This window comes from Anser cygnoides, chromosome 32 (assembly GCF_040182565.1).
Source record: "Anser cygnoides isolate HZ-2024a breed goose chromosome 32, Taihu_goose_T2T_genome, whole genome shotgun sequence".
Classification (NCBI taxonomy): Eukaryota; Metazoa; Chordata; class Aves; order Anseriformes; family Anatidae; genus Anser; species Anser cygnoides.
Genome location: NC_089904.1, coordinates 3091382 through 3118754, shown reverse-complemented (window position 1 = coordinate 3118754; position 27373 = coordinate 3091382). Strand labels below are relative to the sequence as shown.

General features: G+C 61.4%; 1 protein-coding gene across 1 annotated transcript; it reads left to right on the top strand.

The window, feature by feature from the left end:
• Positions 1-2012: 2012 nt before the first annotated feature.
• Positions 2013-26320, top strand: ANKRD52 (ankyrin repeat domain 52). The gene is made up of 28 exons (XM_066985772.1): positions 2013-2161; positions 4544-4627; positions 6822-6900; positions 8141-8211; positions 9876-10076; positions 10196-10283; positions 10418-10560; positions 10710-10922; positions 11036-11114; positions 11748-11862; positions 11953-12035; positions 12124-12241; positions 13202-13270; positions 13676-13816; positions 13959-14036; positions 14361-14472; positions 15085-15156; positions 15586-15787; positions 16192-16279; positions 16409-16526; positions 16775-16994; positions 17835-17922; positions 18482-18565; positions 18890-19035; positions 19252-19334; positions 19812-19894; positions 20180-20271; positions 20989-26320. The coding sequence occupies exons 1-28, from the start codon at positions 2135-2137 to the stop codon at positions 21231-21233; spliced, it is 3222 nt and encodes a 1073-aa protein (XP_066841873.1). The 5' UTR covers positions 2013-2134; the 3' UTR covers positions 21234-26320.
• The last annotated feature ends 1053 nt before the right edge of the window (positions 26321-27373 follow it).

Below are 27373 nucleotides of genomic sequence, written 5' to 3'. Positions count from 1 at the left end.
ACGCCTCCCGCGCGGGGCACGACGGGAGCTGTAGTCCCGCCCCGCGCGGGGGGCGCTGGGAGCTGTAGTCCCGGCCGGGACCCCCCCCCGTCCCGCCCCGCGGGGCCCGGGAGCTCCTCGCCGCCCCCCGAGGGGGGCCGGGGGAGGGCCCGGGGGCACCGGGGGCGGGCCCGGGGGCACCGGGGGCTGCGGGCAGCGGGCGCCTCCCCGGCCGACGTCAGCCCCGCCGCCGCCCGGGCTCGTTTTTCGCCGGGGGAAATGTCAGCAGCTGCTGCCCGCGGCCATTTCACCTTGGTCGGGGAGCACCTGGCCACCGGCGGGGCCAGCGCACCCAAAAATAGCCCCGCCGCGGTCAGCAGCCCCCCGCGGCTCCTCCTCCTCCGAACTCGGCTCCCCCGGGCCCGCGCCGAGCTGCCACAGCAGTCACGCGACCGGGGCCCCCGTGGCCGGCCGCCTAATTCCGTCCCCGGGGTTATTTCGGGCTCCCCGCGGTGCCCCCGCTGCTCTCCCAGGCGCAGCGAAAGGAGCGCCCGGCGCCTGCGGAACCGCGGGGTCCGGCTCAGCGAGCGGCACCCGGGTTCCCGTCCCTCAAAGCTGTGTTCGGGGTGGGTGCAGGCCACCGACACGGCTCCGTGCTGCTCCCGGGAGCAGGAGCTGTGCTGCTTCCGCCTGCTTCAGGGAGCAGGAGCTGTTCTCCTCCTGGCTACCTCAGGGAGAGGCCCCAGGCGCTCCCAGAAGAGCACCAGGGCAGGCAGGATGGAGCCCGGCCAGCACCACAGAGCTGTGTCCCCGTGCGATGGCGCAGAGCCGCTGGCTGTGCTGCCCCAGGTGTGGTGCAAAACGGGGATGTTGGACACAATCCTCGCTTTAGGGCTGATGCTTAGGCAGGTCACCAAGCCCGCAGTGGGATGAGTTTTGCTTTGCCCCAGTGGTTGCAGGCACGGGGCACAAAGAGCAGCGGTGAAAACGGCAGCGGGTGAGCGGTGCCACGGCGCTGCGGGGACATGGATGGAGAGAGCAGGCCCTGTGCGTGGCTGCTCTCCAGGCACCGCATTTCGGGAGCAAGGGCTGCACCTCAGGGTGCTCACCTGCTGCTGCAGGCAATGAGATCTCAGCGGGGTTTTAGCACTTTGTGATGGAAGAAGCAGAGCTGCCTTTGTAATGGACCAGTCAGTTCAGAGCACGGGGCATGGCTCAGTGGTTAATGCAGCAGCAGAAAGGGTTTGCAGAGCACCTGTTGACACAATCAGCCCCTAATTACCAATTAGGGGCCTTGCAGGCAGTGATCAAATGTATTTGGGGGCTACTGCCCTGGAGAGGCTGCTCCAGGTGGTTTTACTCTGGGAACTGGAGACAGAGAGAGCACAGTTCCTACCAGCAACTCCCCTGCAAGCCTTCAATCCACTGCAGCTCACTCCAAAGGCTTTGCAACACAGCGTGCTGCTTGCCTGCTGCCTGCACATCCAGCCCTCTTGATGTGGAAGCCACAAACCAGATTTTGACCCCAGAGGAGCAGCGGTGTCTGCAGGGAAAGTCAACGTGAGAAGCCACCGTGCCCTGTGCGGGAGCCACCGGCGCCTGGCTTGCAGTAGTGAAACCACCACGAGCCGCCAACTGGGAGGCAGACGGAGACTTGGGGTGTCCGTGGGCTGGCTCGGGGCCACCGGGCCGGGAAAGACGATGCCAAGACAAACTCCCCGGGTTCCCGCGTCCTCCCTGCACCCGGCGGTGGCAGCCCCCGGTCCCCTCCGTGCTGCTCACCCCACGGGGCCTTCCCAGTCCCGGGGGAACACCGGGCTGAGCCCGTTTGCTATGGCGGGACCCCCCCTCAGCCCCCCGAGGACGCACCGGCGACGGCGGCGCCTGGTGGGACACAACCCCCCCCCCCCCCGGCCCGGCCTCGCCGCGGGGGCTCCGGGCCTCGGCGCCCCTCAGCCGCCCGCCGGGCCCCGTCCCGCCGCCCCCCCCGGTCCCGCTGTCGGTGCTGCCGGCCGGCGGCGGCGCTGCGGCCCGGCGGCGGCCGCTCCCTCGGCGGTGGGCGGGCTCAGGCGCTCCCCGCCCCGCCAACCGCCCGAGCGGAGCCGCCGCGGCCGGAGCCCGATGCCGGGAGCTGGGCGCTGAGGGCGGCCCCGAGATGGGGATTCTCAGCATCACGGACCAGGTACCGCCGCCGCGCCCGCCCGCCCCGCGCCGCGCCCCGCCCGGCCGCGCCGCTACGCGAGCCCGGGGATGCGCGGCCTAGCGCGCGCCGCACCGGCCCCGGCCGCCGCCCCAGGCCGCGGGCCCCGGGGCCCGGTTCCCGGCCCCACCGCGGAGCCCCCCCCCCCCCCCCGGCCCCCTCCCACCTGCGGGGCCCGGCCCGGCCCGGTGCGGGGCCCCGCCACGCTCCTCCCGCACCGCCGGGCCCCGCGCTCGGCAGCCCGCCCTGCGGCGCGGAGCCCCGGTAAGGACCGGGCCGCCCGGGCTCCTGCAGCCGGGACCCGGCTCCGAGGAGCCCGGCCCGGGGCCGCGGGGCACGGCGCCGGTACCGGGGGCTCCCCCCCGTGCCCTCAGCGCCCGCACGTGGCCCTCGCCCGCGGCCCGGCCCGGTACCGGCGCTGGGCCCCGAGCCCCCCGCACCCGGGGCTCGTCCCCGGTTCTCCGGGCCAGGCCCCCGGAGCCCGCCTCTCCCGCACGGTTTTGCCTCCAACCGGCTCCGTTCGGGCTCGGGGGGGGGGCCCCCGGCGCCTGCCGCTCGCCCCGGTGGCGGCGTTAATCCGCCGGCGTCGAGACCTCGCCTGGCGGCTGCAGGAGGGCCGGGGCATTGGTCAGGGTTTAAATAGAACTTTATATTTTTTTTTTGTCGGTAACCCAACCGTTCAGGTCGCCTTGTGAAGGGTGGGTGGGTGTGTCAGAGCCAGCGCTGCTGCAAGCCGCGCGCCGCCGAAGTGCTCGGGGCGTAATTACCGTCCGCGAATCTTTCCTCGTTTTTTTTAAAAATATATATATATATATATATTCTTTTTTATTTTTGTAATGTCTAATGGGTGATGCTGAGTCTGCTGCATTCCAGGGGGATGACTCACGCGTTCCCTCTGACCCGGGATGTGTTCCCCGTGTTTAACCGCTGTCGCTGTGATGGTGCCGCGAGCGGGCGGCGCGAGGCTGGCCGGGCCGCCGGGGCGAGCGGAGAACGACGGCGGCGTTCCCCCGGCGGGCTGCGACGGGCAGGGCTCCCCGGTTCGGGTGCTGGGGCTGCAGACGGGGTGCCAGCGGCGGCCGCTTGCTGCGTGTCGCGGGGCGAGGGGCGGCAGCAGCAAGGGGCCGCGGGGAGGCGTCCGGCCGGGCAGCGATGGTGGGCGCCAAGCCCCGCGTGGGTCTGCAGCGGCCTCTGCCCCGCAGAGTTTGGGGTGTCACGGCATCGTTCTTAGGGCTGTGGGATGAGAACCGGGTGCTGGCTTCTCGGGTGATGCTCGGGCAGCACCCCGCATGCCCGGGGACACGGCGGGAGGTGCTGGCTGCTCGGGATGCCGGTTCTGCAGCCCACGGCGCTGCTTGGTAGGAGTTTGGCTGGAGCTTTGCCTGTCCTTTTTGCCGGGGCCTGCCAGGTGACTTCTCGGAGATGTGAGCAGCAGCAAACAGGATAAGCTCCAGGCTTGGCTCCGCCAGGCTCTTTGTGCCGTCGGAGCCAACGTAGCGTTGCAGGTGTTTCTCAAAAGATAGGAGAGAGGCAATAAATACGAGGTCTTCCGCAGGAGAGCGTGAGGCATCGCGTAGCTGCGTCTCGGGAAGCCTGATTGGGGTCTGCGGAGACCTGGCTGGCACCAGGGGGCTTCAGCCTGCTCAGAGGAAAGGTTCCCCGGCTGTGGCCGAGGCTGTGAGCGGGACTGGGGCCCCAGTGCCCGGGCGCTGCTGTGTGGTGGGTTCTGCAGCACGGGCGCTGAGCTGCGCCGTGGGCACGCTGCTGGAGGCCGTGGATGGGACGCTGGCTCTACAAGCGGTGCCGCTCCTTGGGCTCCGGTAGCGGGGAGGCTTTCCTAGCAATCCCTTGACCTGTTTCCCCAACCAACAGCCATCCATGTCGTGAAAACTACCTTTGCTGGCTTGAAAACTGGTCCCCGGTGCTGGCTGAGCCACTAAGGACTTAATCCCGCTCCTCGCGTAGCCCGTGTTATGTTTTCAGCGACCTCTGTGGTGCAGGAGCGAGCCAAGGGGTCTTGGGACCATGCGTGCCGGCTTCCCGGTGGTGGAAATACCGGTGCCGTCCTCGCTGTGCCGGCTCTGGCTGCAGCCTCCCTCCCCTCCGCGTTCCCCGTCGACATTAAATCCCCGTCACTTCGTCCGAGTCATTTTAGAAGCAGCGACTTCTCGTTTGCTTAAAACGAAACGCAGAAGGCGAAGTGTGCCCGTCGGAGCTGCATCCTGCCACAGCCGCCGGAGGGGTGCTGGATGCGGCCGCCGGGCCCCTCCTGGGCAGCAGCAGGCGGAGGCCGGCCAGCTCCCGCCCCGGCCGCATCCTCCACGCGCTGCCACCTTCACCACCTGCTCGCCTTTCTCTTTGCAGCCTCCTCTGGTCCAAGCCATCTTCAACCGCGATGTAGAGGAGGTGCGGTCGCTGCTGAATCAGAAGGAGAATATCAATGTACTGGTGAGTGCTGCCCGGCCGTGCTGTCTGTGCTTCGCCGCCCTCCTGCACCCCGCTGCCTCTCCCCGTCCTTCCCCCGGCGGAACGGTTCTTCCGCCGGACGGGAGGGCACGAGCTGCGCAAGGGAGGCTTGCACCCTGTCGGGGTGGGCTCTTTTTGCAAGGATGGTCAGAGCCGGGGCTTCGAAGCAAAGATTTCACGTTCTGCTGCTTGCCCGGCTGCCGTTTGCTTTGCAGCTTTGTCCCCTTGCCTCGATCTTGCCATCTGTACGATGGGTTGTGTGGAAGAACGGCGCTCCCGTGCTTCCCCAGGAGACCCCAAGAGCATCCTGAAGCCTTCTGCAGCGCAGAGCTTTGCTGGGAAGCGGTGTGGGGCGTGTGGGAGGGCTCCGTGGAGGCCCAGCCCTGTCACGCTGCGAGTTTACATTTTTCTCCTTTGGGACAGCAGCCCCAAATTGTTCGGTGTGGATGCAGGAGCTCTGCCTCACGATAAGGCTGCCCAGAGGGGAAAGGAGGATTGGAGCCGGTCAGCAGAGCGGACCGAGCCTCGTGGGTGTCGGGAGGCGTTGTTTGTCTCGAGCCTGGTGCCTGGGGGTGGTTTCCACGCTCGTTCCCATGGGCGCAGTGCGTCCTTGGGGGGGGGGCCGGTGGCAGGACCCCTCACGATGCGCCCTGCTGCTTCCCCACGCGTGGCCACCGGGACGAGTCCCACCAGGTCGTGGCCAGCAGCCGGGCTGGCACCGAAGCGCGGCAGCCGCAGGCTGGTGACGATGAGTGTGGTTTATCGGAACAAGGCCAGGCTCGGGAGCAGGGAGGACGTTCCCACCTGCCTTGTTAGCGTGCGTCCCCTCGACCTGCTTCGCAGGCTTCCCGCTAACGAGCAGCGGCAGGCGGGCGGATAAGGAGCGCGGCCTGCCGCAAGGTGGGTTCGCCGGCCCCGGCCGCACCAGGACCCCGCGTCTCGGTGACACGGTGGCACAGTTGGACCGCTGCCGGCCAGCAGGCGCTGCGCTCTCAGCCCAAAAGCCGGGCCGAGCCGCGAGCTCCGCGTGGGAGCCGTCTGTCCCGGTTCACCGGGCCTGTCCCGGTTCGGCGCCTCGCTCCCGGCTGGGCTGCGGCAGCCGCCGGCTCTTCAGCCCGTGCCCGCCTGCTTTGCTGCTCGGGTCGGCGCACCCCGATCCGCGTGGCTCTGTCGGTGAGCTCCAGGGCCGGCGCTGCGCCGGCCGGTGTCACGAGGAGGTAAGGGCAGCGCCGCGCTGCTGCCGCCGTGCCAGGCTGGCGATTAGATCCTATCTGAGCTTAACACACGAGATAGCGCGAGGATTTTTCTTCCATGACTGCTCGGGTTAGGGACCGGGCAGCTCTCCATCCTCTCTTGGGAGGAGAGAGCGTGGGGATTGTTTTGCCGGGCTCTCCGCAGCTGCTGGAGGAATAAAACCGCGATTGTTAGCGCGTAATTTCCTCCTTGTGTGCAGGTTTAGAGATGTTGTTGCTTGTTCGCTGACCTGCCAGCTGGGTTTCACTTTCACATCCTCCTGCCTGGCTGTGCCAGCACGGCTTGCTGCAGAAAAAAAATAAAAATGAAACCACCGCCATGTCCCAAACAGTTCTTAACTCGATGTCAGACGACTATTTTTTTTCTCCCAGCGCAAAATCTGGGACTCCGAATGAGTTGAGCTCTTCCAGCTTTCTACTTGTTTGCTTCCCGGCTTTAGGACGTGGCATGTTCCCCGAGGGAAGCCTGAGCCGAATGCCTCGAGGCAGAGGTTACCCAGGGCCCAGCCCTGAGTAAACAGAAGTGAAAGGTGTTTTTTGTTCAGCTAATCCAATCTAGGATCTGAGAGGGGCTTTGGCACCTTCCTGCCCTTCAGCAGCGAGCTGAAGGAGCTGTCTGTAACTCGAAGTGGTTTTTTGTTGCTGGCCCGAGGATAAAAGCGCAGGGTCGCTCTGTACGCTGTCGGAGCGGAGCCGGGCTTTCTCCTCGCGTCGCGAGCGAGGACCCGTGGAGTCCTGCAGGGCAGCAGGTCCGGAGGAGGCTGCCAATTTTAAGCAGTTTTCCCCGTTTTCCGTGCCCCACGGTGTCTGCGTGTGCTCCCAGGGTTTGTTGGGGCAGGCTGGAGTAGGGGAGGGAGTGCGCCGTGGAAGCTCCCCTGCCCTCAGAGCTGATCGCACCTTTTGTTCCTTGCATCCCCGCTCAGGACCAAGAAAGACGAACGCCGCTGCATGCTGCTGCCTACCTAGGAGATGTTGCAATCCTCGAGCTCCTCATACTGTCAGGTAAGGGCCAGGGCTCGGGGCACTCGTCTCAAGCGCTGGGGGCACCTTTAGGGCCTCTTTCTGATCCCCTCTGCGCCTCGGGGTGCAGAGCAATTGGTTTTGCTCGCCATCCAAGCAACCGTGTGCTCCTCATTAAGCCAGTGGGGTTGCGGCCAGGGAAAGATTAGGGAATGTTGCTGTAATCCTAGGAGGTTTGTTCGGACAGGGAAGCATCGTGGAGCTGAAATAGCGGAGGTGGGAACCCAGCCAGCAGGGGGATGTGTGCGGGGTGGCCAGCGTCGGAAGGTGCTGGAGGAGGCTGCAGCGGGGCCGCGCACCCCAGAGGCGCCTGGAGCAGCAGGATGCTCAGGGGAGATGGGGCTTTCGCTGCTCACGATGAGGGGCCGGCTCAAAACCCAGGGGTTGGGCTGATTTTTCGCCCGTGCTCCTTGGCGCAAAGCTGCCCCTCGTTTCCCTCCAGCCTTGTGCTTGGGCACGGCGGGGCTCGGCCAGGAGCCTCCTCGTCTGCCGTCCTGCAGCGCCTCCGGGCACCGTGGCCTTCCCGGCCGCTTGTGTGGGGGAAACCCCGAGGCTGGCACGATCCTGTCTGCCCCGACAAGGGGAGACGTGGGGAAATGTTCTGCTGAGGTCTCGTTAAAGAGGACCGGGGATGGTCAGCTCCTCTTGCGGAGCACAAGATGCCGTTCCGTGCCCTGTGTTGATTTTTGCATGCGGCTGCGTTGAGCTCTCAGCGGCAGGGGAAGGCAGGAGCTTCTGGGGTCACTGGACCCAAGTGCCAGGCACAAATCTGGAGCGGGGATTGCAGTGATCTGTCGGCTTTCCTTTCTAATACGGAACCCACGGTGACCACAGCTCCCAGCCTGAAATACTCTGGTTTGGGTTGTTTTTTTTTTTTGTGTGCGTGTCTCAAGTGTCTTTCCTTTAAAGCAGCGAGCAGAACTGCGTGCCGGGTCTGCCAGGGTTATTCGGCTCGCTGGGGAAGTGGCAGCCTGGGACATGCAGTCTCTTTCCTCTGCCTTGCATCCTGTGCAGCGCACTGGCACAGTCTCCCAAGGGGCGCAGCTTGTTCCTCGTGCGCTTCGTGGGGCTGGTCCTCACCTAAAGCCCAGCGCGGGTCCCTTTTTGCAGCAGAACCGGTGCTGGTGCCCGGCAGGAGCCTCAGGTGGCCGCAGACCTGCTCTGGGGCAGAGGCAGTTGGTCACCTCTGTTCCCCAACCCTCTCCTTTTTGTTCCTCCTCAGGTGCTAACGTTAACGCAAAGGACACTGTCTGGCTCACCCCATTACACCGCGCTGCGGCTTCTCGTAACGAGGTAGGTTCCCCTCCGCTGTGCCTCTGGCTTCATCGGCTCCTTACATGGAGGCTCTGGCAGGAGGAGGGGGCCATGCTTCTCCCCTTTCCACCTGGCCTCCTTTCAGCTGGGATGGGTGTTCTCGTTAGAGCGGAGAGATGAACTCATAATTCAGAGGCTGAGAACGAGAACTGGAGAGGATCCTCTTGGTTCCCTTCCCTCCATCCTTCAGGAGCTAGCGTGAGGATTTTCCGCACAGCATCCTCCTCCCTGCCGTTCCCCCCTTTCCCAAGGGCTTTGTCTCATCCACCTTTACTTTCCTTTGAGGGATGACGGGGCTCTCGCCCCATCTCTTGGGAGCCGATTCCAACAGATCTTGTTTGAAAGATTTCCTGACGTTTAGCTTTTGTGGGCTTAACTTCATCCCACTTAACTTTGTCCTGTTTCGAGCTACTTGGGAGCGAGCAGCTCTGCGGTCACGTTGGAGCCAGGCAATCAGAAGCCCTGGATCTTACGAGCAGGGCAAGTTACCACACATCGACTGCTTTCATGAGTTCTCCTAATTGGCAGCAGGCACGAGATGAAATACGTTAGCGTAAACCTCTACTGAGGGCGTTTGCTGTGGGCTCCGAACATGTGCGGACAGCTCCTGCGGGTCGCTGGAGCGCGGGAGCTCAGCAAGCCGGGACTGCTTGGCTGTCAGGCTGGAGCAGTGCCCGTCTGTGAGCCCGAGCGCGCTCCCTTTCTCCTCAGCCCCAGCTCAGAGGCGCCGCAGCCGCCTCTCGCTCTGTTCTTCCGGGGGTTCTGACCTAGGGGAGCCTTTTTCAGGAGTGTCCGTGTGCTTCAGGGCTTCTCCTCCTCGCAGCCTGCTCCCCGGGAGTGCTGGCTGCATGCGCTGCCCAGCAGCTTCGGCGTGCCGCTCCCAGGCAGGCAGGGGAGCGGTGTGCCCTTGGGGAAGAGCCGAGCCGGGAGCCGGGGTCGCTGGAAGTGGGCAGCCTGCGACCCCTCGGGAGGGAAACGGGGTTACAGCAAGCAGCCTCTACCAGCAAAAGGGGGAAATAATTACAAAATACAGGTCAACGGGTTACGTTATTGTCCCCCTGGGTGCGTTACATCTCCAGATTCACGGATGAGCGCTCATTTACAGTTAAATCAGACTTCTTTCTCCTGTACAAACCCCTGTGCAGCCACGTTTCGCTGCTGTGCTGGGGTGGGACGAGTCTGGTTCGTTTGAGTCCCTCGCGCTGATCTCCAGCCTGGAAGGAGCACCGGGGGCAGCCAGAAGGGGCTGCAGCAGCCCGGGTGAGGGCTGGGGGATTCGCGCAGGGGGTGTTTGAGCTGTGCTCTTTTCCCTTCTCTCTGCTCGTTCCTGGAGTCTTTCCACTGTCTTTTCCTCTCTCACCCTTTCTCTGTGATAACGTGCTGAACCGCAGCCGTACACGGGCTCCCCAATGTCACTGGGGAGACAAAAGCAAACCAGCCCTTCCCTTCAGGGAGAAGCCTTGCTCGTGCGCGTGCGGAGCAGTTTCAGTTCTGGCTCTCAGGGCTGTTGTGGACCCGGGCAGCTCGGCGTGTGCTGGAAGCAGGAGATGGGCTGAGCCGCAGCTCCCCCTCACCTTGCCGGGGGGGCTCCCGCAGGTCCCAGCGGGCTGGGTGAGAGCTGTGCTTTCCTCTCATCCTGCCAGAAAGCACTTCACCTCCTCCTGAAGCACTCGGCAGACGTCAATGCCCGCGACAAGTATTGGCAAACGCCTCTGCATGTCGCCGCTGCCAACCGGGCCACCAAGTGCGTGGAGGCCATCATCCCCCTGCTGAGCACTGTTAACGTCGCGGACCGCACGGGCCGCACGGCGCTGCACCACGCCGTGCACAGCGGCCACCTCGAGGTCGGTGACGTGGGCTCGGGCGCCGGGGTCCCGCGTGGGTCTCCTCCTGGGTCTGGCCTTCGCCGCGGCCAGCGGGAGGAGCGGCAGCCTCGCCCCTCTCACCGCTTTTCCTCATCCAGATGGTGAACCTGCTGTTAAACAAAGGGGCCAGCCTGAGTACTTGCGACAAGAAGGATCGCCAGCCCATCCACTGGGCGGCTTTTCTGGGTAGGTTTTCCCCGCGGGCGTCGCTCTGGTTTCTTCTCCCTCGTCTGTGGCTTCGCCTCTGAGGCTGGCAGTGCTCCTGCGCCGCAGCGTCCGCATCCCGGGGACCCCGGCTCTCACCCCCATCCCTCAAACAGGGCATTTGGAAGTTCTGAAGCTGCTGGTGGCCCGGGGAGCCGACGTGATGTGTAAGGACAAGAAGGGCTACACCCTGCTGCACACGGCGGCAGCCAGCGGCCAGATCGAGGTTGTGCGTCACCTGCTGAGGCTGGGCGTGGAGGTGAGCCCCGCGTGCGGGGGGCTCGGGGGCAGGCTGGCCCCGAGATGGGAGAGGGTGCTGGGGGCTTTGGGAGCGCGGGCTGCTTCTTGGCTGCCTTTCTTTTTTTCCCTCCTGAATCCCCAAATCGTCTGGGTTTGCTGCTCCCGCAGATCGACGAACCGAACTCCTTCGGTAACACTGCACTTCACATCGCCTGTTACATGGGCCAAGATGCCGTGGCCAACGAACTGGTCAATTACGGCGCCAACGTCAATCAGCCTAACGAGAAGGGCTTCACCCCTCTGCACTTTGCTGCCGTCTCCACCAATGGGGCCCTGTGCCTGGAGCTCCTCGTGAACAACGGGGCCGACGTCAACTTTCAGGTCCGGTGCTGAGGGGCTGAGCCCTGGGCTGGGGGCGTGGGGACCTGCTGCCCCAGGGGTGAGCTCAGGGCGGCGGCAGGAGCCCGGCGTGACCTCGCTTCTGCTCTCTGCAGAGTAAGGAAGGGAAGAGCCCCTTGCACATGGCTGCCATCCACGGGCGGTTCACGCGTTCACAGATCCTCATTCAGAATGGTGAGTGGCTTCTTCTTCAGCCTTGGGCTACCCCCCTCCTTATCCTGTGCTGCTCAGCACCTGCCTCCACCTGGGTGTTTGCCCAGAGGGTCTCAGAGCTCTGTAATTATCCCTCAAATTCGCTTCTGTGCTCTTGGGGCTGCTGCCGAGGGCACTGTGCTGGGTGAGGGTGGCGGAGGTCGCAGGAGCTCCCAAGGGCGGTGCAGTGCAAACCAGGGCACTGAAATTCCAGCCAGGTCAGAGCTGCTGGGGCCGAAGAACGTGCCTGCTCTGCGTCCAGCCTGAAAGGCAATATTCCTGTGAGAGGGCTGCGGACTTGGCAGGCACCCCAGGGGTTCAGCCAGGGACCTGGGGGGGCTACCACATCCTCTCCTTGGGGACGGGGGGAGATCTAATGCCCGTGCTGGCAGGATACACGCGGGCTCCCAGCGCAGACAGCAGTTTGCAGTTCTGCACGGTGCAGAATGGCCTCAAGTTACCAGCTGCGTCCCTGAGATGGGACACAGCCGTCGGAGCAGCCTGGGCTGCTTGTTCGTCCCTCCCCGCCGCAGCCTGAGCCCCCTTCGGAGCCGGGTCGCTGCCTGGGACTGGAATTCAGAATCCACTCAACAGCCTTTGGCTTTCCCTTCCCAGGCAGTGAGATTGACTGTGCTGACAAATACGGCAATACCCCCCTCCACGTTGCTGCTAGATATGGCCACGAGCTGCTAATTAGTACTTTGATGACGAATGGTGCTGACACTGCAAGGTAAGAAAACAATTCCACCCTCTCCCCCCCCAACCCCGGGCTGGAGGGTGCGGAAACGATGCACGCTGACCCCGTCTCGTCCCCTGGCAGGCGTGGGATCCACGACATGTTCCCTCTGCACTTAGCTGTTCTCTTTGGATTTTCAGACTGTTGTCGTAAGCTACTTTCCTCAGGTGAGTGGCTCGGCTGCCCCCCTGCTGGCGGGGGCACTGGGGAGAGCCCCCCACGGCCCCCTAACCCCCTGCCCCTCCGGCCCCGCAGGTCAGTTGTACAGTATCGTCTCCTCGCTGAGCAACGAGCACGTGCTGTCCGCAGGCTTCGATATCAACACGCCTGATAACCTTGGGAGGACTTGCCTCCACGCTGCTGCTTCTGGAGGGTGAGCCGTGCCCAGGGCTTCGGCCCCACGTTGGGGCAGGAGCGTCGCTGCCTGCCCCCAGCCCTGACCCTCCTTTCCGCCCGTGCGCTGCAGCGGGTGGCACGGGCAGCCCGGTGCAGTGCTCAGCCGGGGCTGGCAGACCCCTGGGTGCCATGTGCGGATCTGGGAGGCAGCGGGGACGCGGGTTGATAGCCAGGAATGGAGAGGGAAACCGTTTGGCCCTGTTCTGCTGCTGTGGCTCGTCCCAGCCACTCCCCTCTGTGGCTGTTTACCCTTCTTTAAGACGGGGCTAAAACGCTGGCTGTTTGTGAAGGGGTCACAAGCCGTCGCCTGAAAAGCAGCGGGGGTTTAGCTGGCTGTGCGAATGCCTCGTGTTGTGTGCCAGGGAGTTTGATTTCACGCGGCGCGTTGCAAACGAGCGCTGCCGCAGTGGTACGGCAGAGGGGCAGCGTCCCCCCGAGGACCTCGCTTCTGCTCGTCTGCGCGGTGCTCGGGAGCTGGTGACGGACCCGGCCCTCGCAGTGCAGCGCTCTTACCCGGCCTCAGCAGCAGGAACAAAGCAGTGACGCAGAAGCCAGAAATCCTAGATTCTATTTTTTTTTTTATTTTTTTTTTTTTGTAGCATAAAATCCAGTGCGTCAGCTGCGCTAACGCCACAGCAAATGTCTCTCTGTAATTGCCTGGTTGTCAGAGAGCTGCGTGCGGTGCAGGGTAGGGCTGGCGAGGCAGGAAGCGTGGCAGGGTTATTTCACTAGAGAGCAGGGAAGAGCTTTGTACGAGCAGCATCCAGCCATGGCTGTGGCTCTTACGCTGCCTGGAGATGACAGACTGAATTGAGCTTCGGCACATCCAGGCTGCGCGCCCGAGAAGTGTAGCTGTCTTGTCTGCAACTAGGAGGAGTCTGTGTTCTGCTGCGCTCCCTTCTCATCTGTGTCTAACTCACCTCCCTAACTCCTGCAGGAACGTTGAATGTCTTAATTTGCTGTTGAGCAGCGGTGCTGACTTGAGGAGGAGAGATAAATTTGGAAGGTAAGCGTGCTGGGAGCCTTGCCAAGGTGATTTCTCCAGCCTCAGAAACAGCTGGGTTTGGGCTGGGACCTTCCCAAGACCTTTGCTGCACTTGGTGTTTAAAGTCTTACAGCAAGGTGTGGGGCTGAGCTGGGCTTTAGGGAGTGAGGATGCCAGCTCTGACTCCGGGCAGGTTTGTTAGCAGGGGGCACACCACCTCCAGGGAGCTTTTTGGATTCGGTCTCCTGCGTACGCTGCTTCCTGAACTCCCCTCTCACCCCAAGGGCTCTGGCTCTCCAAAAGGAGCAGCCGACCCAAAGCCTCGAGCCAGTGCAGGGTTCCCCAGCTCCTGCTGTGGTGCCCGTTGGGTTTCTCCCCCCGTGCCAAGCAGTGCTCCTAAGCCCCGTTCTCCTTTCCCCTTCGCAGGACTCCACTGCACTACGCAGCTGCCAACGGCAGCTACCAGTGTACGGTGACACTGGTCACTGCAGGAGCCACTATTAACGAGGCTGACTGTAAAGGCTGTACCCCCTTACACTATGCTGCTGCTTCGGACACGTACAGGAGGTGAGTGCGTCTCAGCGCTGGGCTGGATGCGCTGGTGCGAGGCGGGAGGGGATGTTCTGCTGCGCCCCGGCCGCCTCCCCGCAGCGGCTTGTGAAGAGGAGGGGGGTGGTCAGCAAACTGATGCAGGCCCCTGACCTTCCAGAGCAGAGACTCATTCAGGAAACAGCCATGACACTGACGAGGAGCCGCTGAAGGAGTCCAGGCTGAAGGAGGCGTTCTTGTGAGTCGGTGCCGGCCCCGTCTGGCCGTTGTTTGTCGTTTACCCTGCCCCCGGGCCCTGCATGCGCCCGCTAGAAATCACCTCGCTTCTGCCTGCTCTGAGCTTGAGCGGTGATGCGTTGGAGGAAGCATCCGCTGATTTCTTGAGCAAACCTGGCCATCGCTCTGGTCCCGCTGCCAGGTCCCCCTGGGGGTCTGCGCGCGCTCCGTGCCTTGAAGGGGTTCATACAGCGTCTGCTCACAGATCAAAGTGGGGGGGCCCTGCACAGCTCTCCCTCTCTGCTCTCCCCGTTTTCTTGATCTCCCATTCTCTTGCTTGTTGCAGTTGTTTAGAGTTCTTGCTGGATAATGGTGCTGACCCATCCCTCCGGGACAAGCAGGGATATACTGCTGTCCACTATGCAGCTGCGTACGGCAACAGGCAGAACCTTGAGCTGGTGAGTAAGCGAGAAAACCCTCTGTGCTGGCAGGAGATGGGGGAAGTGTCCCTCAGAAGGGATTCGTCCAGCCCTGCAGCGTTGTCGCGTGTGTTGCAGGCAGTGCAGTGTCAGTGTTTGTCCAGGAAGAAGGGAAATGGGTTTAATGAAAAGCCTCAGGGACTCGTGGGGAGCCTTTGTGCTGGGAATAGCGCAGAGGAAAGACCTGGGCCTGAGAGAAAGGAGCCTTGTTACCTGGCGAGGGGGACGTGTGGATGTCTTGCACCCTGGCAACACAGCAAGGCTGGGCTTTTAAAAGAAAACCTGGAGGCCTGTGCCAAGGAAGAGCTCTCGCAGTACAGAAAAAGCCTTGTAACTCTAAGTTTACAGCCATGTGGATATAAGAAATCATATGAGTAGTGGAGAGGCCTCTGGGTAGCGGGGACGCAGCAGTCTGTACAGGGCCCAGAGCCAGGCTAAGGCAGGTGCTGACCTGAAGTTCCGATCGTTCTGGAGCCGGCGAGCTGCTCCTTGATGCTTTTGCAGCCTGCTGGTGGACAGGGCGTACGCGAAAGCCTCCAAGATTGAGTGTTTGCAGGGATCACCTGTGACTTCGTGGTTTTGCCGTTGCAGCTCCTGGAAATGTCTTTTAACTGCCTGGAGGATGTGGAAAGCACCATTCCAGTCAGCCCTTTGCACTTAGCTGTAAGTACGGCTGGCCTGGCCCCAGGGTTGCAGAGGGCACTTGGCTCGGGGCTGGGGTTCACGCGGTGTCCTGGAGAGGTGCCTGCTCCCTGGCAGCGCGGGCTGGGTCTGGGCATCTGTCAGAGCTGCACGGGGCGAAGGAGGAAAGGAGGCAGCAGCCTGGGACTGGCTTTTCCCACAGGCCAGCGGTGAAAATCCCTTTGATTTGTGTTTTAAACTCCTTGCTCTTTCCAGGACTTTCTGGTTGCCGCCATTGGGAGCCACCTCCCTCGTCTGTGTCTGGGCAAGGACTTTGCGTGGGGTGGGAGTGCAAGCAGGGGGCATGGGCTGCGGGGACCTGGAGATCAGGATCTCATCCCGGGGGCGGGGGCTCCTGGCTGCACGCAGCCTCCCTGGGCGCCGCTTTGATGTCACCTGCTTTGTCCTCAGGCCTATAATGGTCACTGTGAAGCCCTAAAGACACTTGCCGAAACCCTCGTGAACCTCGACGTGCGGGACCACAAGGGGCGGACGGCGCTGTACCTTGCCACGGAGAGAGGCTCCACGGAGTGCGTGGAGGTGCTCACCAGCCACGGCGCCTCCGCCCTGGTGAAGGAGAGGAAGAGGAAGTGGACCCCTCTCCACGCCGCAGGTGACGGAGGGCAGACGGGGCCGGGGGTGGTGAGGGAGCGTGGCCAGAGCCCGGGGGTGCCGGGGGTGCCCCTTTTCCTGGCTGCCTTGCAGGGCTGCGCCTGGGGGCGATGCTCGGGGCTGGAGCTGCGATGCGCCGGCAGCAGCCAAGGGTCCAAGCGCGGCCCAGCAGCGGGTGGGAGGGGGGACACCGGCGGCTTGTGCACGCACGTGTTTCCAGCTCAGCCAGTGCACGTGCTGATCGGTGCTGTAGCTTAGCAACCTCATAACGAGCTCGCTCGGCCACGTGTGCCTGGCTGCTGAGCACGAGCCCGTTCCTTTGGCTTGCGGCGGCGGCTGGGAAGAGGGAACCCAGCCGTGCGTGCGCGTGTGTGTGTGACTCCTCTCCTCGCCCGTCTTCCCCAGCTGCCAACGGGAACACCGATTCCCTGCACCTCCTGATAGACAGCGGGGAGCGGGCGGACATCACCGACGTCATGGACATCCACGGCCAGTGAGTGCGGCCGGGGTTTCTCCGGGGATGTGTCGTGGGGTGGCGGGGGGGCAGGAGAGGGCAGCGCTGCAGCCCAGCTGATTGCCAAGCCCACTCTCCCCACTGCTGCCTCTCCCCCCCCCCGTGCAGAACCCCGCTGATGCTGGCGATCATGAACGGCCACGTTGACTGCGTCCACCTCCTGCTGGAGAAGGGCTCCACGGCCGACGCAGCGGACAAGAGGGGAAGGACTGCGCTGCATCGAGGGGTGAGTGCATCTCTGCGCCCCGGGGGTGCCCGGAGCCCTCCATCTTCTGCTTGGGGGCCTCCTGCGTGGGATCTGCTTGGAGGACAAGCAGGTGGTTTCCGTTGCCGTGAGAGTCCTGGGTGAAAGAGCCCCTTTTCCCTTCCTGAAGTGTGGTGTTTGAGGAGGAAGCTGTGGAAGAAGGGGCTAGTTCTGTCATTAACTGGTTGAAGGAGGAGGTCTGACCTCCCGCTCCTCTCTCCTGGCCACAGGCTGTGACGGGCTGTGAGGACTGCCTGGCTGCCCTGCTGGACCACGATGCCTTCGTTCTGTGTCGGGATTTCAAAGGCCGGACCCCGATCCACTTTGCTTCGGCATGCGGACACTTAGAAATCCTGAGGACCCTGCTGCAGGCAGCCCTCTCTACTGACCCTCTGGACTCTGTGGTGGACTATAGCGGTTACTCACCGATGCACTGGGCTTCGTACAGCGGTAAGGACCTAGGCTAGGCCCCTTCCCACCTTCTGCTCTGCTTTGGCTGTTGATGGGGAGGAGGGAGCTCTACCAAAATGCTCTTGTGGTGTTCTGGGACACGCACTGTGAAGAAGGATGCAGTAAAACTGTCTTCTGTGGGTGTGGTTGGGGCAGCGTGTGGGGGTTGTTCTCTCTCCGTGGCGGCTGTGCCCTGAGCAATCCAGTGGCGCTGCCAAGCTGGTAAGTTGATGGCGGCTCGGCCTTCGTGTCGGTTAACGACTGCCAGGAAGAGCCGGCGTGTCCCTCTGTCCCCCAGTGCTCTGGGGGCCGTCAGCCCAGCGCTGAATTCAGCCTGGTGAATTCAGACAGCACAAACAAGGGAGGGGCGCGGGGAGTTTTGCTCCCTCTGCCAAGCTCCTTAAAGGAATGAAGCATGAAAACAGCTATTACGGAACAGCTGATGCTGCTTCCTCCAGGACTGGCAGATTTATAGGATTACTCGGCCCTCGCCCTGGGGGGACTGATGCAGCAGCGTGAGGGGATGTCTCAGCGCTTCGAGGGGAAGCCGGCAGTGTGGCTTCAGGAGGAGGCGTGGGGTTAGAAACCTCCCGAGGAGCAGCAGCTTTGCTGCCAGAGAGGAAACAGAACTGCTGCCCATGCTGGAGCAGGGGAGAGCTTGGGCACTCCGGTCCCGAGCTCCTGTGCTCCCTGTTGCAGGATTTGCTGCGTTGGTACCTGGTACCTCCCTGGTACCTGGGGCCTCCCTCTGGTCATGGGGAGAGCTGGAGGGGCCTTCAGTGCCTTCTTGTTCCATCACAGGCTGGGCACTGATGCATTTATGTCCCTCTCTTCTCACAGGGCATGAAGATTGTCTTGAATTGTTACTTGAACACAATCCATTTGCGTACCTAGAAGGAAATCCCTTTACTCCATTGCACTGTGCAGTGTAAGTGGCGCCAGGGACCTGCCCTGGCTTCTTCTCACCCAGATGACGTGGGAGAGGGGTTACGGGGTCTGAGCGGGCAGGAGCCTGCAGAAGGAGGAGCTCCAAACCCTGTCCTGCCTACCAGGGCCTCTTCTCTGGGCGGCAGCAGCTCTGGGTTACATGACCAGTTTGGCCCAGCTCCCCTGTGGCAGGGAGGTGGTCGCTGCACTGCTGGAGGGCCCCTGGGAGCTGTAAAGCAGCCGTCTCGTCGTCTGCGTGCGGCACGGCCAGGGCTGCTGTGTACCAGACTCGTATGCCAGCGGGCTTTTGGCTGGAGGGAGCTGCCAAGGGGGGGGGAGGCTGACAGCAGAGGGACGGGCGAGGCTGCTCCGACACGGTGCTGCGTTTCCTCGACCAGCACCTCGTTTCCTCGAGAAGGATGAAGGGTGTTTTACGCAGACAGCTCCAGACTAGCTCCTGTTTGCACTAGTGTGCCGCAGGAGCTCGCTGCTCGCTCCCGCTGCAGACGCGCTGATGCTGCTCAGCCCCGTTCTAACTTTCCTTCTCGTCCCCGCTGCAGAATTAACAACCAGGACGGCACTGCTGAAATGCTGGTGGAAGCATTAGGTGCCAAGATTGTTAATAGCAGAGATGCCAAAGGAAGGTGAGCATGGACTCGTCCCTCTCTTGCCCCTCTCCCCAGTGCTGCTGGCTGTGACTCCTGCAGCTCTCCTCGGGGTTCCCACCACGCGCGTGGCCAGCCAGGAGAGCGGCACCCGCGCTTCCCGGCCCGCCTCGGGGTCTGCCTGGGGTGTGAGCCCCTGTGGGGTGGCTGCAGGAGGGAATGGCCACGTCCAGGGGAGGAAAGCAATTCCTGCTGTTCCTGCTCTTCCCGTGGCACAGGAGGACTCTGGTGTCTGTAGGCCTGGGCGGTGCTGCTGGGGTGGGTGCCGTGCCCTCTTCTTTACGCGCTCTCTTGTCTTCCCAGGACACCCCTTCACGCTGCTGCCTTTGCAGACAACATCCATGGTTTACAGCTGCTGCTGCGCCACCAAGCCGAGGTGGACACGACTGACAAGCTGGGGAGGACTCCCCTCATGATGGCTTCAGAGAATGGGCACACTGCAGCAGTTGGTACGTGGCTGGCGGGCACTCTCCCGGGCACTTTTGCCACCCCGACGGAGCAGCAGCTTTCCCCAGGGTGTGGTGTGAGCCCCTCTGTGCCTCTTCTGTCCCTGGGTTCTTTGGGAGCTGGGCTGTGCCTCCTACCCCTCAGCACGCAGCTGCTGCTCCCCATTGCTGGGGTCTCTGCTCCACCTTCTCCACGGCAGCTGTCCCTCCTTGTTTCAGAGTTCCTGCTGTATCAAGCAAAAGCAAATATAACTGTGCTGGACGTCAACAAGAACACAGCTCTTCACCTGGCCTGCAGCAAGGTAGGGAGCCGTCTGCTTACAGCTGTGAGTGCTGTCACCATCACCTGCAGCTTTGAAACCACGATGGGGGGAGCCTCCTGCCCTGCTGGCGTGGAGGCGAGGGTCCTGGGCTCGCTCTGCCTGCCTGTCTTGGCCTGTACAGATGCTCCTGAGCCAGTTTTAAGCCCCTTAGTCTGTAGCACTGGTCTGTACTTTCTCTGCGGACCCTTCCCTGTGCTCGGTGTTGGCCGTGCGGGAAGCAGGAGGCTTGTGATCAGGGTGCCTGGTGCGAAAAAGGAGATGCTGCAAAGGAGGAGGTGGGGGGGACAGCAGCTCTCTTTTCAGGCCCTCGGAAGTGGTAAACCGTTCCAGAAGGACACGTTCAGAGAACGTTTCTGAATCCCAGGGAGTTGCCTTCTGCTCAGACAGCACCCAGGTCCCACCTGCAACCCCTGCCTTCCTGACCACGTGCTGTAAACAGTTCGCTCTCCTTTCCAGGGTCATGAAAAGTGTGCCTTGTTGATCCTGGGGGAAACCCAAGACCTTGGCCTTATCAATGCAAGTAACAGTGCTCTGCAGATGTGAGTATTTGGACAGCTGACACCAGTGGGGGGGAAAAAGCAGGGCTTTGCTGGTGGGGGTGAGGCATGGGCGAGAGGGGAAGGAGGAGAGGGGACGGTGGAAAGAGGCGTGTTATTGCTTGGTGCATGTGGTGAGAGCTGAGGGCACTCGTGCCTGGAGTGCCTGCCCTTCAGGCCCGCCGCGGGCGGCCCTGCCACCGGTCTGGCCGCTCATGCGGAGCCAGGGACCGGCTGCTGCCTCGCTGCCCCTGCTCGGCGCCCTGACCGCTGCCTCCCCTCTCCCAGGCCGCTCCACATCGCAGCGCGGAACGGGCTGGCCGCCGTTGTCCAGGCCCTGCTCAGCAGAGGTGCCACCGTGCTGGCTGTGGATGAAGAAGGTGAGCGTTCCCCGCGGGCGGCCAGGTCTTGCGAGGTGTCTCGGGGGCTGCCAGGCGAGGCGCTCGGCCGGCACGGGGAGGATTTCCCATCCCTTCTGCGGCCGAGCTCCACGTTCCCGGCCTGGGTGAGGAGGCTGGCATGCCATCATGCCCAGTAAAAGTATCCCCAGGTCCCCCGCGCGTTCTGGTTGCTGTTGGTCTCACCCGCCAGGTGTGGGCAGGCACAAAACCAGCCCTGGCTGAGCCGCTGATAAGCTGTTGACTCGCTTGCAAGTTGGCAGAAGCTGGTCGTTGCAGCCAGAAGCTTTTTCTCCCAGCAGAGTTTTTGCTCTGCTGGAACAGCTTTAAGTTGTGAGCAATATCATTACGTCTGCCCTGCTGCCGGGGCCTCTGAGGCTTTTCTAATTCGTCTCCTGCTGATCCTGGCACGCTTCAAAGCAGCCGCTGAAATTGCGAGGCTTGCCAGTGCCCAGAAGCAGCTGAAGACAGACGGAAGCTGCGGCCCCTCCGCGCAGGGGCTAAAAACCGCCCCAATCAAAGCAATCCAATTTGGGGTCCAGACTTGTTCTGGAAATCAGCACGGCCTAGAGCCGTTGAAGGCCCAAGCGGTGTGGGTCCGTCCACACGCGGGGCAGGAGCAGGGCCGTGGGCTGGGGGTCCTGGGGGGAGCAGCCCTGGCTCGCGCCGGCGCCGCCTTCACCGCTGGCTCTGCCCTAGGTCATACCCCAGCCTTGGCATGCGCTCCCAACAAGGACGTAGCCGACTGCCTGGCACTTATCCTCTCCACCATGAAGCCTTTCCCACCTAAAGACGCCATCAGCTCTTTCAGCTTCAACCTCCTCAAGAACTGCGGCATTGCAGCCAAAACCGCGGCCTGCGGGGCCCTGCCCAACGGCAGCACCTGCCCCTACAGCAAGGACCGGCACAATGCCATCGGCTTAGACGGCTGTTACTCGGAGTAGCTTAAACTATGGGTGACCTAATATCTTATTATATTTATTTAGAAATTCTATAAATATAGGGCACTTTAAAGGAGAACAAGACTGGGCAGGCCTTCTAGCGTGGCCGGGTAGACCAAGAGTTCAGTGCTTCTTCCTCTTCGTGCCGGAGTGCCGGTGCGGTGCCGAAGCTGCTCGTCGGCGTGACGAGCAGTTGGCGGCGCTGCTCCGGGAGCCCCCACGCTCCCATCCCTGCGTGGCCTCGGCGCCGCTGCCCCCAGGCTGCTGCTGGCTCCGCGGCCAGAGAGAACCAAAATGAGAAAAAAAAAATCAAAATTAAAAAAAAGAAAAAAAAAAAAGCAGCCGGTTGGGACCATCCAGTGGCCTGGGAAGGGGATTTGGCTCCCGGCTTTTGGGGCGAGTCAAAATCTTCCCAGTCCCCTGCCCTCGAGGGTGGCGGTGTCCCCGTGCCGCCGCCAGCCGGGAGGGGGAAGCCTGAACTCTTGGTGGGGTCTGGGGGGGGGATTCGGGAACTGGACGGCCTCGCAGCCGCTGGGGTGGGCGCTAGCTCCTGGCCAAGTGCCACTGTAACTGCTCCTCTCTCTGAGTCACTTTTCTCACGCTCATCCTTCGATTCCAATACAAACACTTGAATCAAGATCTACTGTACCTGGGACACTAAAAATATCCTTTTGGCAGCTGTCATTTTTATGCAAAAACGGGTGCTGCTGCCCAACCCCGCGGGCTGCTTGCCACGGATGCGCTGCTGGAACCTCCCTCCCTCCACCAGGCACTTTAGGGATTCTGTTGTTTTTTGTTCTTTTTTTTTTTTTTTCCTTGGCAAAGTGATGGATCCTAAGAAACCATTCGTTTTTGGGTTTTCGTTCTCTGTGTTGGAGTTGGACTGACGATCCAACTCAGGGTGTTCTGTTCTATGATTCTATTGCATGGCTGTTTCCATGCGAAAGTCAGTGTTGCTTTTTTTTTTTTTAAAAAAAAAAAAAGAGTTATTTATAAAGAAATGAGCATTTACCTTTAAAAATGAGCGTTTACCTTTAAAAAAAAAAAACAACAAAAATCACTAAAAAAAAATCTGAAAGTTCTAGTTCCTTTAGTTCCTTTAAATAAGGAAAAAAATGCACTTCGAAGTCCTTATTCACAACCCTAAGTACGTCTGTGTTTATTTTTCTAATGCAGCATCCTGGCAGGTTTTACTAGCGTGCGTGTATGTGGGATCATTGTTTTTTGTTTTGGGTTTTCTTTTTTAAGTTTAGAAATCATATTTATAATGCAGGTTTGAAGCATTTGAGAATGTTGCACTGTTTTGGATTTTTTTTTTTCCATTTTTTTTTTCCTTCCGAATTACTGTAACAGTACCACGTGCAAAACCAATACTCCTCCTCCATACCACGAGTCCGTTCGAAGCCAAAGACCGGGGTGCAGAGATCGAGAACGGGCCGACAGGGCTAAAAAGCCTCCCCCGGGCAGGAGGGGAGCGCGGAGGAGGCTCGGGGGGAGGCTCCAGCCTCCTCTGTCTGTCTGTCCGGCGCCTCTCTCGGTCGGTCGGCCACCGGGCCCGGGGACGCGCGAGCCCTGTGCGGCGCGAGGAGAGGCGTTTCGGTCACCGACGCGGCGCGTCGCTCCGTCCGTCCGTCCGTCCGTCCCCGGTTGTTGTGGCACAGAGGCGGATCCGGGCAGGGCGTTTGGGGCGCGGTGACGTCGGCGGGCCTTGGGGCCGGCGTCGCACCGCGGCTTGCTTGTACCAAAGCCAAACCCTCCGAACCAAATACGAAGCGCCGGTCTCGGCCTGGGGGTGACGAGCGCGTTTTTGGTTGCGTTTTGTTCTTCGTGGCTCGCGGAGGAGCTGCCCCTCGCCCCGGCGTGGTGCCAAGCCCCCCCCCGCCCGGGGCCGGTTCGCCGCCGGCACCTCGGGGTGCCGCCGGTGGCGCTGCTCCCGCAGGGGCTTCGCTCCTTCGCCCCCCACTCTGCGCCGGGCTCGGCGGCCCACCCCTCCCCGCTCAGCCCCGATCCTCCGGCTTGAAAGAAAGTGTTAACCTTTCTGCACCGAATACCTCAGTTCGGAACCAGAGCTCACGAAACTTGAATAAAAAGGTCCTTCTCGGAGACCCTTTTCAGTATTCTACAGAGGAGAACTGGAAATAGAGACTTGTTTACATGGCCGTCGAGCCCGCGCTTGCCTCTTGCAGCTCGTTCCCGTTCCGGGAGGGATTTCGGCATCGCTTTGTCTCTCTGGCTCCTTGCTGCCGGCCATCGCCCTCCCGCCGCGGGCTGGGAAAATGGGTCCAAAGTCCTGAGCCGTCGTCTTCAAGGGCTAACGCGCTCCCCCGGGCGCACGGCGCGGCCGAGCCGCCCACCCGTGGCCGATGGTGCCGGTGGCACCGAGCCGGGCCGAGCGCGGCGGCGGCAGAGCTCGGGCTGCCGCGGGCCGGGTGCCGGCGTCCCGCTCCCATCGCAGCTTTTTTCCTGTAGCCAGGGTGAGAGAATTCCTCCGAGCACACGGAGTTTGCTGCTTTTCCTTCTCCCCTTTCTTCTTTTTTTTTTTCTTTTGAGCGTTACTGTGGTTTTTTTTTTTTTTTTTACGAGAAGAAACCCAATCTTTTTTTGTTTTTTTTTCTTTTTGCCTTCTTTCCGTGCTACCAGTTACCTTTCGCTCAACACGACGACTAAAACTATGACGAGACAATCAATGTGATCTCCGTAAGGGCTTCTCCATTTCTTCTCCGCAGCACCATGCTTTCTGTGCGCGTTCTTTGCTCTCGGCGAGGACTTTTTTCTCCCCTCCCCTTGTGTCTTATTAATAATAATAATGATGATGAGGAGGAGGAGGGAGCGAAATGAGGTTTCAGCAGCGCATCCAGGGTCTGGGAACACACGGGAGGGACACGGGGGGGCGGGGGGGGGGGGGAAGCGCGGCCAGTTTCCTTGCAGGTACCAGTCTTGTTCTCCTTTAACGCTGTATTGTATACATTTGACAGCACAGCTTGACAATTTAAGTAATAATCAAAGTGTTTGGTAATAATGCATTATTTTGCTAAACGAGATTCGTGATGGTTTCCCTAGTGCATTGTAAAGAGGGATGGAGGGAAACTTCCGCTGCCCTGCCCGCCTCCCTCCCCAGCCTCGGCACTTGGTGCCCCCGTGCCCGGCGCGGCAGCGGGGGCTCCCCCGGCCCCCCCCCACGGACCTTTATGCCAAAGTTGGACCATTCCCGCTTCGCGTTCTGTTCGGCGCCCGGCATCCGTTTGGTGTAGCTCTCACCAAGCAGCGACTTTTTCGGCTCCCCCCCCCCCCCTAAAGCTGTTCATCTTGGTTTGGAATAAGCAGGCCCCGGACCACCCGTCCCTCTGCTCCCCCCCCCCCAGAAGGAAGTTTCTCTCCGCCCCCTTGGTCCAAAGCACTTGCTTCAAGTAATAAGCACTTTTGTTAAAGCATGAGTCTGGATTCCCTTTAGCATCCCACGGGATAGAGAGCAGCAAGAGCGGAAGGGATAAGAGAGTGTCTTTGGTTTTATCTTTTAATTTTTAATTAAAAAAAAAAAAAAAGTTTGTTTCTAGGGAATGAGTGAACAAAGGGAAGTTGTGTTTTGAGAGAGAGGAAAAAAAAAAAAACAGCACAAATACATTTCAACTCGAAAGGTGTATTTGCACTGCCATTGCTAGACAAATGGGCTGCGAGAGCTGCGGTCCGACTGAGCCATATAAACTGCTGACAAACACTGAATGTAACCTCCTTGACGAGGGCAGTCCAGGGAAGCTACGATTGGCTTTATTCTTTGACGGGCACTTCAATGAGTTCAAAAATAACCTAACGATGAGGAGGAGAAGGCTGGTGTTTCTGTTGTTGTTGCTGTTCCCGAGCTGCAGGCGAGTTGGATTTGTTTTCTTTAGGAAGATGTAACGGCCCCGTCCCTCCCGCCCCGACCCAGTCCCCGACGAAGTCGGAGCCCTTGACCAAAAGCGAGATGCAGATGCGCAGTCCCTGGCCCTGCCACCCACGTCCCCGGGGCTGGAATCTGGCAGATCTGAAAGTAGCACTAAAAACAAAGCTAAATCTCCTAAAAGAAAAAAAAAAAAAAAAAAAAAAAGGGAAAAAGAAAAAAGGAAAAAAAAAGGAACAAGTTGCGTTTGCTTTTTGAGCACTCTGAGTGTCGTAGCGACTCCTGTGCGTACCGCGGGCCCGGCGTGGTTCCCCCGAGCACGCGAGACAAAGTATCAGTCAGAAACGAGAAACCAAAACGAAGAACAAACCGCAAAGACCCAAGAAACAATCTTTTTGTTTTATTTTGCGTTGTGTGGCGGGGCCGGGGGGCTTCCCCCCGCGCCCCCCCGCAGCCTGAAAACGATTCGAGTTCCACGGCGAGGGCCCCGCGGGGCTGCTCCTCTCCCCCCGCCACAGGGACCACACGGGGGGGGACCCCTGGGGTCCCCCCCAGCCGTGAATGTCGGGTTCGACCCGTGCAGACTGCAAGCCCGCTCTCACCTTTGCCTTCAGTAAGAAACCAAAGGAAAAAAACCGACCCCTTCCATTCGAAATACTGGCGTGAGCACGTGGACTGTTCGGTTTGGGTTTTTTCTTTTTCTTTTCCTTCTTTCCTCTTTGGTTTCGTTTTGTTTTGTTTCTTTCTTTGTTTCTCTCCAAGGATGCAAGGAGCTGTTCAAACCTCTTCTCCCGGCTGACTTTTTCTGGGCTCAGCAGCACCGGGCGCGTCTCGAAAGGAGCAAAACCCCCCAGCAAGGACGAGCCCCCCCCCCCACCCCGGGGCGACCCGTCGGCGGGAGCAGCCGCGCGGCGCGGGGTAACGTACGCTGCTGCTGGCGCGCGAGGCCGGGGGCGCAGGGGGGGGGCTCCGGCCGGCCTCGAGTCGCGCCGCTCGGCCCAACGCCCTCGCGGTGCTGGAGCGGGGTCAGCCCCAGCCCCAGATGGGGCGGGTGGGGAAGGGGGATGCGTCGCCGAGGACTTGAAGGCATCTGTAGCAAGCTCTGTGTCTTTACGATATCCTATGTGTAAATGCTGCACCTCTGTATATTATGCACATAAACGTTTCTTTGAATACGATAGGACAGACCTCATCACCAGTCAGGTACAAACGACTCTTCCTTTTCTGTGTCTTGGTGTTCTCGCGTGCGTGTGCGCGTGCAGGTGGGTCGCGTGCGGACCCGTGTGTCTGGGCGATGTCTGAGCTCCCTTCCGATGCAAAGGAGAAGGAGGAAAAAAAAAAAAAATAGCCTTACTCGATCCGGTCTTATCGGTATTGTTCGTCAACTTGAAAACAATAAAGTAAACGCATGGAAACCTCTGGCCCAGCTGGCAGTGCGTGGCGGTGGACATCCCTGATGCTGGTGTGCCGCGTCCCGGAGCGGGTTCGGCACCGCTCGGCGCTGCCCGGCTCCTTCCCTCCTCTCTTATCTTCATTTTTTTTCCCCCGAGGCCGTTAAGGAGCGAGCTCCTGGTGGCTAGACCAAACCCGCGCTGTCTCTGGTGTGCCGTGCTCGGCTCCCGGCGGTCCTCGGAGCCCTGCGGCGAGGGGGGGCGCAGGCTGTGCCGTGCTGCTGTGGCCGGGAGTGGTGAGGGGCTGTCCGTCCGTCCGTCTCGTCCTTGCCCCAGGAGCCCGGCCCAGGACGGAGAGGCAGGCGCGGACTGGTTGGGTCTGAGCCGCGGGTCGGGGAGAGCTCGGTCGGTGCCTGGCCGGGGAGCGGGGCTGGGGGCACACGGGCCCCCCCGCGATCCCTCCCTGCTCCCCTCCCTTAGGCGGCGGGGAGGGGGCGGCCGGGGGTCTCGCTGCCGATGGCCTTGTTCTGTTCCTGAATTTTGCACTATGTGAGAAGTGGCCAGTTCGGGAAGGGGGGGGGGTGGGGGGGGCGCGGAGGCGCCCCAACAGAAAAGGAGAGCGGTGTCGGGGGGGGGGGCTGGGGGGGCTGCAGAGTTTGGAGGGCATTAGAGCAAACGGCCCTGACCGCTGGGCTTGAGAACCCTTTTTCCTACTTGAAGGTACTAACCAAAACGGCTGCTTTAATTTAATTTACGTACCCGCGCGCGATGGGATGCGACCGGGGGCAGGCTGGGAGGTGCTTCGGGGGGGGCTGGTGCTTGGGGCCAGCTCTTGTCCTTCTTGCCCCAAAAGGCTCTCGTGGCCCCGGTACGTG

Coding starts and splice junctions, on each gene's coding strand:
- ANKRD52 (XM_066985772.1), top strand. CDS start 2,135: ATGGGGATTCTCAGCATCACGGACCAG. Junction 2,162..4,543: donor TTCTCAGCATCACGGACCAG/GTACCGCCGCCG, acceptor TTCTCTTTGCAG/CCTCCTCTGGTCCAAGCCAT. Junction 10,077..10,195: donor TGCACAGCGGCCACCTCGAG/GTCGGTGACGTG, acceptor TTCCTCATCCAG/ATGGTGAACCTGCTGTTAAA.